Source organism: Carassius carassius, chromosome 42 (assembly GCF_963082965.1).
Source record: "Carassius carassius chromosome 42, fCarCar2.1, whole genome shotgun sequence".
NCBI classification, from domain to species: domain Eukaryota; kingdom Metazoa; phylum Chordata; class Actinopteri; order Cypriniformes; family Cyprinidae; genus Carassius; species Carassius carassius.
The window spans coordinates 20,668,942-20,684,729 of NC_081796.1; the positions used below are offsets into that span (position 1 = coordinate 20,668,942).

Here is a 15,788-nt window from a genome sequence, read left to right on the forward strand (position 1 = left end):
CTATTTTTGGTTGTATGTTGTCTGTCGTGATTCCAAGATGGTGGATGTAGTATGAAAACAAATGGTATTCATATACACATCTGCAGACATGAAGAACACTTGATCAACAGCTGAGAAGGAAGTTCTGTGATTACTCTGAGAGTATGGGAGTTCAGTTGCTGCTTTTCCTTCATAAAAATATATAATATATAGACAGACTCAAACCTGACATAAACACAGATATAGACACATACAGATTGTGTACCAACACAAACATATCTGCAGAAAGAAAAGAGTTACATAAAAAAAAACATGACAGCGTAACCAAACTTAACACAATACCAGTGCCATTATTTGTCCTCTAGTGCTCTCTGGTGTCCATGAAGAGCATAGTTTTTTTTTTTTTGGGTTTAAATAAAATGTATAACCGGTTGTGGGTCTGATGGTTAGGTTAATGTCATCTTACAGGCACATGTGATTCTGAACTAACAGCTTACCTTTCCTTGACTTGATTATGCATAGGTGTGCAGAACCACTCAAGTCTAATGATTCAATTAAACAAATAGCTTGAAGCAGATTTTGGTCTGTTGTGTCGGATAGAGAGAATGATTTGATCTGTAAAAGTTTTGAAGCTAAAACAAAAGCTGTGTGTGGGGAAATTCAAGTTTTTTGGGGGCCGCCACTGACACCCGTGATGAAGAAATCAAGGCAAATGTGATTTAAGGGGATTTATACACAATGTGATTTATACACACTGCTGCCATATTCCTTCCACTGTGAACGTTTTATTCTTTACACCCTTACATATACTTTGATATCAATCCCGGTCCTTTACTTAATTTAACACAATTGATTATCATTACTCATCTCATACTACACAGCGGAGAGCACGTATAACTCTAACATTCCTTGGATTTTTGTTTGTTTATTCTGAAAATGACCATTTATGTTACTATGCTAAATGCTTGACTATTCTATGATTAGTTATATTGCATTAGCATTTTATGTTCAACTGTAGAGCGTCCACTACTAACTGCCCTTTTAATGGACACATGAAAGAGAGTGATGAAACTTTAGGCTGGGATGTAACATTGTGTCCTTTGCAAACCTCTGAAGTCCGTGTTGGTCTTTTGTTTCCCACACAACACAAAAGCCAGTTTCACAGGTCACACAAAGAACAATTAAAAAACAACAACAACGAATGAGGTAAGTGGCCGCCCCTGTGCATCTGCTGGGCTGGATCTCTGTGGTTACAGCAGAGCAGGGTCATCAGCATCTCAGTGCAGAGGCGAGAGATGAAGCTCTCAGAGGAACAGCTGATGATTTCAGCTCCACTCTCAGGGGAACACATGGAGGTTTGGGTTTGGCCACCTGAGAAAAAGCTTTGCAATGGTTTGTTTTTCTTTTCTGTTTAATACAGTTATATATAGAACTAGAGATAGAATTAGAATCACAATTAGATTGAATTTACCTGGTAGGGTTGCTGTTATGAGGAAATTGACTAAATTAATATGTAGACAGCACTTCAAATCTGATGGGTCAGGCAAAAAGTAATTATAAAACTGTCCTGCACAGGAAATGTGCAAGTCATAACACAGAGCCATGTGTCTGGGACACTAACACACACACACACACACACACACACACACACACACACACACACACACACACACACACACGTTTGTTTTTGTGAAAAGTGGGTTCATCCCATAGGCGTAATGGTTTTTATACTGTACAAACTGTATATTCTAAGGCCCTTCACCAACCCTACACCTAAGCCTTACCCTCACAGGAAACTGCATTTTTACTTTCTCAAAAAACTCATTCTGTATGATTTATAAGTGTTTTGAAAAATGGGGACATGGGTTATGTCCTCATAAGTCACCCTCTCCTTGTAATACCTGTGTCATACCCATGTCATTATACAGAGTTGTGTCCTGATATGTCACAAAAACATACGCGCGCGCGCACACACACACACACACACACACACACACACACACACACACACACACACACACACACATCCTCAAAGATTATTTAAAACTCGGGAGAGAGCTGCTGATTAACTCTTACAAAAGAAACAACGTAGACGATTGAATCCTAACTGAATGTAAATTAGTACAAATTCAAATGTTTTTGCTACTGTAAATAACAGAGCATCAGTAAGATTTTTTTTTTTTAAGAAATAAATTTTACTCTGCAAGAATGCAATTTGTAATGTTACAGAAGATATCTATTTCTATGTCAGCATCTGAATTTGTCAAAGAATCCTGGAAAAAGGACTCATGGTTTCCACAAAAAATATCATAACTGTTATCAACATTGTTATTAATAAAAAAAAATTCTTGAGTAGCAAATCAGCATATTAGAATGATTTCTGAAGGAAAGTGACACTGAAGACTGGTGTAATGCCCACGTTTTGCACTTTTTAACTGTAGTGCTCTTTAAAGGAAAGAAAAACTCATTTCATTAAAATTACTCAAATTAACCATGTCTCAAAAATTTGATATATCTTTTTATTGGTAATTTTAAAGATCCAGGTGTCATGAACAGAAATACAGTACTGAACATTGTTGGGAAGCAAACTCAAGACACCTCATTTGCTCACACACACACACACACACACACACACACAATATACACTTGTATATATTAACATATACACTCAAAGCAACTGTCACACTATCTTCAGCACTGATCTCTATATTCTGACTGATCTGAGACACATGTAACATATGATCCATTCTTCACTCTTTTCCCATAAGCATTTTTGACGTGGCTCAAATCATGGCTTCATTTGCAGTGTTTATTTTGAGTTTCAGCTGGAGGGAAGTGTTAAGATGCGAGTTAAGGAGTCCCCATAGACACAGAGCCAAACGAGAACTATCTGTGAAGGATGTCAAGCCCCAACACGCTCAGTGCAAGTTCAATTAACATGTTTTACATGCACGCAAACTCAACAATTAATGGCCATTAAAGGACAAATGGTGAATCCTGATCAGAAAACCAAGAGAAGGATTTTGTTTAAGGCGCATGATTTTCAATGCAAAATGTGGGCATACTGCACTGCATTGGGTAAAAGGATCACAGCAAATGTGCAAAAACAAACACATACAATGCATACTGTATAAAACTAGCACATGCTTATGTGATGGTATAATTATTTTATTGGGTACCAGTACTGCAGTTTGAAACATCTGTCAGGAATGGTTTTCCAACACAATCTCCAGGGCTTTTGGGAATCTGTTTGGGAATCAACACTCAAAGGGGAAAAATGATAAAAACGCTCATGAAAAAAAAGACTCTTCCGTGTTATATATATATTAAGATCATACTCACAACACATGTTAATAATTTTCAGCTCCATCCACTTCACACCAGGTAAAAAAAAAACAGCAATCTAAGATTTATACATGCATACATACCTTATATATATATATATATATATATATAAACAATCTTTATAATTTCCTGAAGAGTTCATAGATTCTCAGATATTAAAACCTGTTTGTTCATTTTAATCACACATTTTGAAAAACACTGCAGATGGAGGTTAAGAAAAACTTTGTGGAACAAAAAAAAATTGCTTATAATTTAATGTTATGGCATAACTTTTATTTAAAAAAGGCCTATGAAATGGTGCACCAAGCGAGACGCTCAGGGACTCATTTCTTGAACGTTCTCTGGTCCCATTTTCCCACCCAAAGGAAGGGGTGTTGAATTCTCCTGTCTGGGAATGGATATTCCACTTGGTCTCTTTATTCCCCCTCTCCTTTGTTACTGTGTCTCTTTTTCGGTCTCTCTGGAGAGGGGTGGGCGGTTACCATCCGTTGATGATGTGATTCATGTAGTCCTCGGTTGGCAGGCGTGCTGTACCCTCTCCTCCGGCTCCGTCCTCTCGGAACGGGCTGTGGAAAGACGCCTGTCCTCTCAGTAGTCTCTGCTCCTGGCGGTCCAGCACGTGCTTGTACTGGTAGCGCTGCTGAAATAGGTCTTTGGCATAGTCGTACAGCTTCATGTCCAGATCATTGAGTTCCTCGATGCGCTGTATCGTGTCGTTATCCAGGTCAATGCCGGCCGCCCGTGTGCTGTTGTACTGCAAGAAGGGCCGGATGAACTTGAGGTGGAAGGTGCGTTCAAACAAGTACTGTGTTTTTCGCTGGAACTCCGTCAAGCCGAAGAAAGCCATGTCTCGCAGGTTTTTCTTGGCTGATTCGAGCAGGAGCTGTGAGCGCCTCTTCTCAGGTACTGTGGAGAGGTTGTAGCAGCCCACCAGGCTGAGGTCGGCCAGCATGCGCACTTGGCGATTATTGGCGAGGTTGTAGGGGCAGTCCATGAACTGCTGCAAGTTGCACCCCGACCAGTCTGAGCCCTCGTAGCAGGGTGGCAACTCTTGGGGAGTGGGAGTCCGACCGTCGCACATGTGCAGGGATGTCTTCCACGTCGCCCCGCGCTGAACGTGCCTCCATTCACTAAGGTAGCGGGAAACAGGGTCCCTCAGCAGAGTGATATAGTAGAACTTTCTGCAGGAAACAGAACAGGACAACTCCCTTAGTTATAAAATAAACCAATCATATACAAGATTATGACAATATTTACATTTAAGCATGTGACAGACTCTTTTATCCAAAGTGACTTTCACTGCATGGGAATCGAACCCATGACCTTGGTGTTGCTAATGTCAAGTTATGCTGTTGGAGCTATAATAAACTGCTAATATCAACAACAAAACATTCACAGTAGAAAAAAAAGAGAAAATTTTCACAATGCAACCTGTACGTGTACATCTTCATCTTTATCCAACAATTAATACTTTGTTTTGAAAGACAGGATGCAACAGGTGTAAACCGTGACTCAATAAATGCCTTTGCTCAGAGACTTCAAAGCATGCCCTGTGGCACCAATGCCTTTATCCTTTCCCACCACTTCACATCCCGTCTGTTTTGATACTCATTTGATTGATAGAAGAAGGAAAATAAGGACTGGAGCGTTCCAGGTCTGGAAGTGTACACATTGGAGTATATATATGAATATACAGCATATTCACAACATATTGGGTATATTATTTATCAAAAATGTATAATAATGTATTTAATATATATATTAAAAGCACTGCCAGGAATCTAGCAGGTGGTTTTCAACAGATTAATCTCGACCGAATTGACGACAGAGAGATTTAGCTCTCAGCTACACATTCCACAACCCCCTCACCACCAGCTCCAGCTGTGCTTCACCCTACATTACCTCTTCACACCCCTGTAACCAAATATGCCAAGGAAACAGATTCCCTCTAAAATGCCCGAGAGCTGGTTACACATTCGAAATAATCTTGCCTCTGGCCAAGAGGTGGCAATCCAGCCCACACTGTGCACTCAAATATCCTTTCACTGTGCATAAAGTGCCCTTACTGACCACATGGTGGCAGTGTGCATGTATTAACCAGGCCCTAACAGAAAGCATAGGACCATTATGAGCACTTCAACACCTTCCCTGCCACAACAAGAACACTCTCAAACATGCAAGATCAGAATGTGGGCTCATTGCTAAAATGACTCTGACTTCTGATTTACTTTTGTTGATCTTTTCCTTAATTCTCTAAATCATTTGACTCTGTATTTTCAGTATCTTTAAATCTCTTCATTCATTCTCTCTTCCTTTCTCAATTTTTGGTGACAAAGCTGAAGTCTTATTATCATTAGTGAGCCTGAGAGACATCCGAGATCCCTCTGCAGTGCCAAGGCTTCCCGTTTTAATAACTCATGTTTCCACAGTGATTAAACTCTGGGCCCCATCAACACACACGGCAGATCCAAATCCCAGCCAATAACTGTCTGCCTGCTCTCTGCAAGGCCAGTCAATACTAATAACACACCGAGATAGCCACATTATTAATGGGAATGGACCCAGTACTGAGACTTGGGGCACCTCACAAAATAACTGAGGGTCATACTACGAGCTTGGACTCATAAATTAAGTTACTGAACACAAGTCTATTTTTTATAAAAGTTTGTCATCATTGAATTAAGACCTGGATGAGGCCAGCTTGGTTAGAAGCTCTTCAATTTGTGTGTTTGTGTGCAAGGCTTCAATGGCAAAGTCAACGGGAAACATAGGAATCTGGCACCTGTTTGTAAATATTTCTTTAATCCTCTACTACAAAACCCTTATTGTGTAAAACTAGATATTTTCGAAATGAACTAACTGCTGGTTTGCGTAAATAACTAATGACTAACTAATTCTAAAGCCACATAAAGGTTGACCTTGCCTGGATGCTATCTTGCTATCAAACAATGCAAGGGTTTGCTTAGCTAGTCTGCTTGTTTAAAGAGTAACACAGAAACCCTGTACCAACAATGTAACCACTTAGTAAACTGACCAAATCAAGAACCGGGGATTGAAAAACCAACACTACTAATGTGAATATTGGGGGGAATGCTTCGTTCCAAAGTCACTCATCTCAATCCATGCTTTTCAACTGCAGAACCAAACACACTTAACAAATACATTAAAACAATCCACTATGTCATTAAAAATCTCATTATTGAGGTTCAAACCCTGCTCTCTCCCACTGAGACATGGGAAAGGAAATGCGGCCCTTGAGAGAGACGGCCTGAACGGCCCACTGGAGAGTGTGGAGTTCAAGGTCAGAGCTTTAGACAGAGCAAACTAGAAGACTCCTCCTCGGGCTGACAGCTCACAGTGGAGCCGTCACAACTCTCTGTCTGACATGACTCCACATGCAAATAAGCCTCTATCCAAATATATGATGACTGCACAAAGACCAGTCACCCATTCTGACAGACCAGACACAAAACAGCTGTGGGGGTACCATTTCCTCTTTCAGACACACTCACACAGAAAGGAAATGGGCAGAAAAAATGAGAAAACTTTGGATTAGTGTGTTAACCCTCACATTGTTTATTGATGTCCAACATGCTCTTGTTTTCACACATGCATATTGAGAAAGCCATTCAAATGCACGTTAGCTTCCTAAGACATTCCACTCCCAGTGCCGCCCTCCCAATGGTGCACTTAAACTAGGGAAGTGGAGCATTGCTGGATTATTGATGCAGAACCTTTGCTGACTCTTGCCACACCTCTTTCCCTCACCTTGCCAAGGCATCCAACCTCCACTGGTATCACCCCTGACAACCATCTGAAGGTGACACGACTATGACAGGCCGGGTGAATATGTTTCAGACTGGTTTAATTTCATCAGGGACGCTTGCTGCTTCTGAGTATGGCTTGGGAAATTGAAATCTCATTTTTTTGTCAGCAAAAAGCACCAGACTGTGCAAAAAGACTCTAGACTGTCATCCTGGAGACGGTCCACTTGAAAAATCCATTTCTCTGTAAGAGCGGAGTATAAAAAAACTTGGACAAAGAAAATCAGTTTTGACAATTCAGTGTGGACATTTATGTACACACATAAATCTCTCTCTCACACTCATAAATACCTTTTCGGACCACACAAAGATAACACAGTAACATATCAATGGCACCAGAATGGATATTTTTATCATTACAAGCATTGGTTCTTTCACATTTTGAAACAAAGATCCACAACACTGAAATCATTTTGAACTGGCCCACTGTATATGTAGTGACATACATATTTCTTAAATCATAAGAGGTAATTCTGCTGACATGATATTCAGGGGTTGGTAGGTCTGGTTGTTTCATTGACAAAGAGACACAAAGTTCTTTCCCAGCACCATCACACTATGTTCCTGTGTGGCCAACCACCACCACGTGATCTGCTGAGACCTTAAGAACCAGCTGAGGACAGCTTAACTAGTTCAAAATCATAAAATATATTGGAAAATATATAAGCAATAAATATATTGTACTAGGGATGGGAAGATTCACTTATTTGCATCGGTGCATTGGCATAAAAGTTAGCGATGAAATGCTTTGGAAAAAAAAAATAAAAAAGTGTACATCAGCTACAATTTGGCATTTGTATCGCAATGCATCGTTTAACATATTTTGTAAAAACCTATTTATTTATATATAATTACTATTGGATGTGTTATAATATTCATATTTATAAAGTGACCAATAATCTGTGACCAATATTTAATCCATCACCGCTGCTGCGTGAATCTGACGTATCACAACACAAATACACACAAATAATTGAAAGAAATCCAAAAGAAGTACAACAAATACAAGCAGATTCTGGGTTACTACACTGAGTATTTCTATACATCAGTTAATGGAAGTGCGTAACTGAGAATTAATACAAACTCTGATTTGAAACTTCATCATTAAATCTAATTTACATGAAGAGAGGTTTGCATCCTTATGGTACACGTTTACATTCTCATGGTAATGAATCTACAGAGAATGAATCCCCAAAGTGTAGCTATAAACTGCTTAACCGATCTGGAACGCCTTGTTTCATCAAACCAGTGTGAATTTTGTAACCTGTTAATACAGCCTTTCATGTGTGGTGTGAAATAGGCCTCAGGTGAAGAAGCAACAGAAGGATTAAAATTTAGTAATCTGGCACAGTCCCTTCTCAACAGAAATGCTAAACTTTCGTGCAATGGTTTCAGTAATCCATTTTTAAATTTTGATTTGATTTGATTGATTCTTGTCTAGGAAGTAGCTAGAATGCTAATATAGCTGAGTGAGAGTTCTGAATGAATCACATTAATAAGGTTTAAAAAAAGCTTTACAGAATCCTTCAAAACAAGCTATTTTTACTCTGATCTGTGAATATACACAAACAAATAAGAAATAAGAGGGCCTCCCCATGTCTTTTCGAATGTTAGCGGAGGCAGCATTCTGCCTAGAGTGCAGAGATAAGGAGGAAATTTCAGCCATGTCACAATCAAACCTGTTAAAGTAAAGTATGAGTGAGGTGGGGGATTTCAACTAGATTTTTCTGACTATCAAAGACGGCACAACTGCTTTTGCTAGGATGAATGTAAATTCCACCTGATTCCTGGTGCTTGCTGCCACACACTAGCCGTAACAGCTGAGGGAGTGTGACTAACTACAGAGCGGCCATTATTTCGTCTTGGGATGTGGGAGGAAGAGACACAGATAAAGACAGCAGTGTATGTGAGAGAGAGATGAGGAAAGAGGAGAGAGGTATAAAGAAATCAATTATGAAGATAACATGAGTAGTGCCACAAATAGATTAGGAACCACAAGAGGAACCACAAAAAGAAATGGAGAGCATCTTGGAAATGTGGTAAATAAGTCAGGCAGGAAGTGTCGACCCCCTGCAGGTCTTGGGTCTTTCCTAGGGGTCTCGTAAAGCAGCTATCTTAAACCCGCACAGGTGTTTCGCTTCAGAGTGGGTGATAAATAACATGTTAGGATGCTAGCAAGCGGAAAGACTCCTGGCAGGTTTAAGATCTGCCAAATGTGCAAGGACGGGGCGAGCACTAAACCAACACACTGAAGGAACCCTGTGTGAGCTCTTGGGTGTCATTAAAAAGCAGTCAGGAAGTGAATTGTGACAGGTATCATGGGGAAATCAGAAACCTGTGATTTTGTCTTCGCTTGACTTCAGAGTTCGGTTCGTTTGGATGATGTGAACGCTGTCTTCCGAACTTGCACCCGAGTTCGCTTAAAAACGGTGGTCTGGGGTACTGTTCATGTGAACTCCGGTACGGTTCGCTGCTGATGTGAACGCAATCATACCAAATCACGGAAGTCAATCACTATTAATGACGTATTACTTGATGAAACTGTGTGTTTGTGTCTGTGTTTCACAAACTTTTTTGTTGAGCATGACTGACGCGCTTGCAAGCAGAGAGCTGTTCGGACCCAAATAAAATAATATGAACGCAGTCCAGCGGGGGCAGGGGGGAGCAACTGAACTCGGATTCGGACAAGGCAAGCGAACCAAGTGTGAAGGCACCCTAAATCTGTGAAATATTAGTAGATAGACCATAATCAAACACACAAAATGTTTAGTGACAATGAACCGGAGACAACCAAAGAGCAGAGTGCAATTTAAAAATCCATGTATTAAGTAAAACACTGATGAACTCCAGAGGAGAGAGAGAGAGAGAGTTCTGGTTGGAGACAGGCAACAGTGATACAGTGGTTCAGAAGGAGCAGAGGCTTTAATAAAGCTAGAGCTTATTGTTGCATGCGGTTCTTCATGTTTATGTATGACTGTAGATCCATGAGGGACTAAGGCAGGACTGGAGACTAGAGAGGGAGTAATGCAGGATTTGATAAATCCTTCTCATAATACGATGCTCTCCAGAGAGAGTCTAGGACGACCTGACCTTTAACCTTCAATCTAGAATATTTACTCCTCGATCATGTGCTATGGGGTGGGGAAAAAAACCAGAGCAAAAACTAATCAAAACAAAAAGCAAACTGAACAAAACAAGCAAAACCAACCAACCAGGCTTTAGGTGAGCTTTTATATATATAAAATGTATAAGTAATAAAAGACTTTATATCTGCAACATCGTGTCAATGACTGCTACTAATAATGATAAAGAATACATTTTCGTGAATGTTATTTTAGTATGTTTCACTTAATAATTAATTATTCAGTGTATTTCCCATATGCAACCAAAATCTGATTGAAACCACCAAGTGGCCTTTAAAAAAACAGATCAGGAGTCCAAACAGTAGCGAGTGAGAGAGGAGAACCAGACCACCATCCTTGTAAGACTCCAAGTGCACAATAAAAGAGCTCTGCTCCAGGAACTCCACAGTTCTGATCCTATTAGCAGCAGAAATGTGAGGAATGTTTATAGCGAAGAGACCCTCTAACAGCCTGAGGGGGAGATCCCTCCATTTCACCTTCACTTACACACACTGCAATTCCAACAGAACTCCACCATTCATATAGAACTGCTTGAGATAAAATGGAAACACAATCTCTTCGATCCTGGGTATTTAATGGATACAGTACGGACTAAAATTGATTTCTCTGTTGAGTTTAACAAACTAATCATATTTTAATTTTAGAACAGGGGTGTCTGTTTTAGAGTTGGATTCCTGGATTAACAAGGTTACGGTTTAAACAGTGAGTGCTTCTGGAAGATAAGGACAGAATGTGTTTAACCCCAGGCTTGTTTATACCATTAGTCTTACCAGACAGAGAGTGAGAGCTAAGAGAGAAAGAGAGCGAGAGAGGAGGCTTGGAAGTGAAACACAGAGACCTTTGTTGATCTCTCTCACTTTCAGTTCAAAATTGCTTTTATTGCATGATAAATAACCTTACATTTGTGCTGCAGGTTAGCTGGAGGCAATAAAACTAATTGCAACAAAACATCTTTAAAATGTGGAAATATAATATATATTAATTAATTCAACTAAATAAGTAAAAAAAAAAGAAGTACATTTGGTTATTAATTCTCAATTAAACAAAAACAAAAAATGTTATGTTTTTATTATAATTTAACTTAAGACAAAAATATATTAATACAACTGAACATATAATGTATAAAATATAAAAATGTAAAACTAATATTATTAAAATAATGATAAATCAATAGTAAACATGGGCTGAAGACAATAAAAATACAAATATATATTGTAAACAAAATAAAAATAATATAAATATACTATAAAGACAATAAAAATTAAATATAAATAAATAAACATAATACAAAATTAGAGAAACTAATAACTTTTGATCTATAAAAAGTAAAAAAGTTCTAAAATAGTATACATAAAATAATGAAAATAATAAAGCAATAGCAAATATGGGTTAAAGACAAAAATAAATATAATCTAAATAAACGAATCAATATATTAAATAATATATTTTTAATATTTATATAAACGACAATTAAAAAAAACTACACACACATTCATGAAGTAGAAATATAAAAAGCATAAATAAAATAAATGAAAAAGCAATAGTAAATATGGGTTCATGAATCAAAAAAAGAAAGACATAACTTTATAAAATGGGTTAAAAAGAAAAGGCAGGGCTCTGTTGTGACGTTGACCGATGAAGACGAATCATTTCTCTCTCTTCTCAAATCATCCCCACCTGAAGCCATCTTTCTGCAGTCTTGCTCTAATCTTCACTGCTGAACTGTCTTTGAGCTCCTGTTTTGCTGTCTCTCACCAGACCCTGCTTTCATCCTGTTGGCCTTCTATTTAGGTTGCTATGGTCACACACAGTCAGGTGTATTCACAGTCACTGGCATCCAACATTTTTTCCCTTCGTTTGTTTTTTTAAAACTACTGAGGCGCGACGCAGATGCTGGTTCCTCTCTCTACTCCTCTCATTCTCCCTCTCTCCCTCCAGCTCTTCTTTTTCAGGCCGTTTGGAAGGAGGCCAGGGGCTCTACCCTCCTTTTTCCTGGCTAATGCACATCACTGCTGGTGTTGCACTTCGATCCATTAAGGCTAAACTGTCTATTTATTGTGCTTTGCTTTATTTTACGCTATTCTTTAAAGCCTGGTGCAAACTGTACAAATGATAATAGTGCTTTACGATTGTTGCTTGTCAGACTGTGTAAACATAATGATCATGTCACACTGGGATCTCAGTTGTCATTAATGTCACATTGTATGATCGTGAAAAGTCTATGAATGGTGACGATACCTGCGTATTTAAAATGATAGTGTAAGCAGCAATCCAAAACCACATGAAAACAGCAGCACAACTGGTGTTTATCATAGTAATGGTTAGAAGAAATCTCTAGCATTAATTTTGATCATGGATTGTCTTGAAAAATGAATACCGTTTGACGTTTGTTGTAGAAGACACACTGCAGGACTGTGCAGCAAATTTGACACTGCCAGAATTTGATCACAATGGTCATTAATTGGCTGTGGGTGAACATGTCAAACTAGTGATCAAAGACTACAGATTTTAGCCTAGGATAGGAGGAATCTTTTAGGATTTGCAAAATTTGTCGCCAAAACCGTACAGTGTGTGACTGGCTTGAGACCCAAACATAAACATGTATTTTACTGCAATGCTGAAAAATGAAACCAGTATGCACTGTGTTGCTATATTGGTTAATGTTAATCAGAATATATGCTGGTGTTTTCAGCTGGTTAATAACCTGTTACATATTCTAAAAGTCTTTTTATCGGTCTGTACTTAAACTGGAAATAGTTAACAAATGAACAAAAGTAAAAAAAAAAAAAATAATAATTCTGCACAAAAACCACCTTATTTAGTATTCCTAGTTGCCACTGAAAAAAGACAAAAAACACAGAAGGTAGACATGATGCACACAGTTTGAAGTTAATAAGTGTTTTTGACCTCCTCACGATGCCTGTCACACATGAGATACTCCTGGATAATTGCGGAATTTATTTTCTCTCAGTGCAATAAAGATCATGCTAATTGAGACACTTTTGAATTATTTGAAAACTTCTGTCATTTTAAAGCACAATGAGCATCTTTATCAGGGTGATGGCTGAGAGAAACCAACAGAAAGATAAAAAAAAAAAAGTCTCAAATGAAACATCAGCCTTGCTATAATGCATTGAGGGTCCTTGGTAAGCGGTGAGACAGAAACCTTCATATAGACCCTTCAGGGCCAGCTGTCAATCTCCCACACTTGAACTAACACAAGACACACAAACACACACACACACAGTAAGAAACGTTGGGTTGTTTTTTTTAACCCAACCGTTGGGTTACACATATTGGGTCAATGTGTTGGGTTATCTTAAAATTTGTTGGGTCATTTTTTTTTCGTCGTTGGGTTATTTTTAGTTATAACCCAACTGTTGATTTAAATATGTTTCCCGCTTCACTCCGTTCAAATTTTAACGATCCAGTCAGCGATTATGCCTGCATGATTATGAAGGGTAAGTAACTGTTAATATAATCGTATGATGTATATAACTGTTATAACATTAAGTAATGTGTCTGATACGTTAATTATTCTTTTTTTATACGTTAAAAAAGTTTTTATTCCCTTTAGTCCGTTTCCCCGTTTCCCCCAGAGAGGAATCCTATTCCTGTTTGTTCGCCAGCATTAATAGATTAAAAGATTAGCTGCAAAACTTTTTAGAAAAGTATTACTTGAAGTTGATTACTTGAAGCAACTGGGTGTTCAGTGCCTTGCTCAAGGGCACTTCAGCCATGAGTATTGATGGTGGAAGAGAGCGCTGTTCATTCACTCCCTCCACCTACAACTCCTGCCAGCACAGAGACTCGAACCAGCGACCTTCGGGTTACAGGTCCAACTCTCTAAACATTAGGCCACAGCTGTGAACTGTATTTGCACGTTTGTGTGTTTTGATATGAATATGAATTGACACATTTGTACATCTTGAAAATGTCAGTTGTACTTTACACATTCTTGTACATTTAAATAAAATATTTTAAAATATATTTGTAAATGTGTTATTTGCATATTAAAATAAAATCTGTAATTTACAACAAAGTAGTTTCAAAATATGGTTGTATTTAGTAATTTTTAATAAAAATTCTGATGTTAATTAATATAAATAATTAACTCAACTGTTGAGTAACTTCATAGTTGGGTTATTTTTAACCCCAAAATTTTTAGTGCAAACACACACACACACGCACACACACACACACACACACACTGCAAGCAAATACATAACCAAAACAAAATAAGCAAAACTCTTAGGAGTATAATAGGAGTAAAAAAGAAAAAAAGAAAGAAAGTGAGAAAGCAGCAAAGTAAGAAACATTTGAAAGAAAGAGAGAAAGGTGGAAAGATGCAAGACAACAAGAGAAATGTGATAGTGTGATACACAATTGAATCTTTCTATGATTCAGTTATTTTCATCAAATCAATCAAACTGGTCCACAATTCAGTCTGGTCCATTCTTTCACTGATCATCTCAATCACAAGGAAGGAGAGACTGAAGAAAATCAGAGAATGCACAATGAATTAAAAGAATGCAAAGAGCGTAAGGAAAGTGGTTTCCAATTTCACTACAGTTTTTTACACATATAGAGTCACAGTGGTGTTCAGACTGCTGATCAGTAAATAAAAGTGATTTTTTGCATCTCTAGCAGAACAAATGCCTATTAGTGTGGTCTAATCAGTTTTGCATTAACGGTTTCTGCTGTGCTGACTGATGCGCTGAGGTCACAATAGCGAGGCCGATCCGGATCTAAACAGATACGTCCACATCGATCAATATGGATCTGTCTGCAGGGGGTGGATCATATGTGACAGAGTGATTTGGAATGGCAACTCCATCATATCGGATTAATATTTATACATTTTTCTGTATTACACCTGACAACCAAACATGTCTCCCTCCCTTCCCTAAAACATAAAACTAAAGAGATTGAAACAAACGTGAGATATGGTCTCATTCAAAAATGTGTGAGTTTATGAAAGTGTTTTAATCGGCTTGTTTTTGTCAAAGAGATTGAGCTAATCCAGAAAACACATTTACTCTCATGATGAGGTCACACTGCTCTCTGTAAATAAATAGCTTTAGTATACATATGTATATCAGAGGTAAAACAAAAATACTTCTGCAAATCAATCGTTCAACCATCAGACTTTTCTGATGGTTTTTCTCAACGTAAATCGTAGAAAACTAAAAATAACGGCACTGAAAGTTGTCTGATTCACAAACAAATCATACTTTTAAGTCATCTAAATTGATCGGAATGCAGTATGTTCTTTATTAATTCAATCTAAATTATGAATTTGCTTATCAGTTATACGTACATCCTAACAGTCTCTAGTTCTCCACCTCCAACTGTTCAATAGGTTTAATAGTCAAGTATAGCTACTATGTAATTTACAGAGCACTAATGCAGATTTTCTTCTGAAAAAGAAGTGACTTTCGTATTAATGAACATGTATGAGAGGCTCTTGGTTTTGCTTCTCATCTGAGTTAATTAT

At 38.1% G+C, this 15,788-nt stretch overlaps 1 protein-coding gene across 1 annotated transcript in view; it reads right to left on the minus strand.

The window, feature by feature from the left end:
* Positions 1–3,126: 3,126 nt before the first annotated feature.
* LOC132124144 (heparan-sulfate 6-O-sulfotransferase 1-B-like) overlaps positions 3,127–15,788 on the minus strand; it is a 60,845-nt gene continuing 48,183 nt past the window's right edge. The window contains exon 2 of the mRNA XM_059535001.1: positions 3,127–4,505. Coding sequence (XP_059390984.1) covers positions 3,803–4,505 — 703 coding nt within the window. The 3' untranslated portion in view covers positions 3,127–3,802. The remainder of the gene's footprint in view (positions 4,506–15,788) is intronic.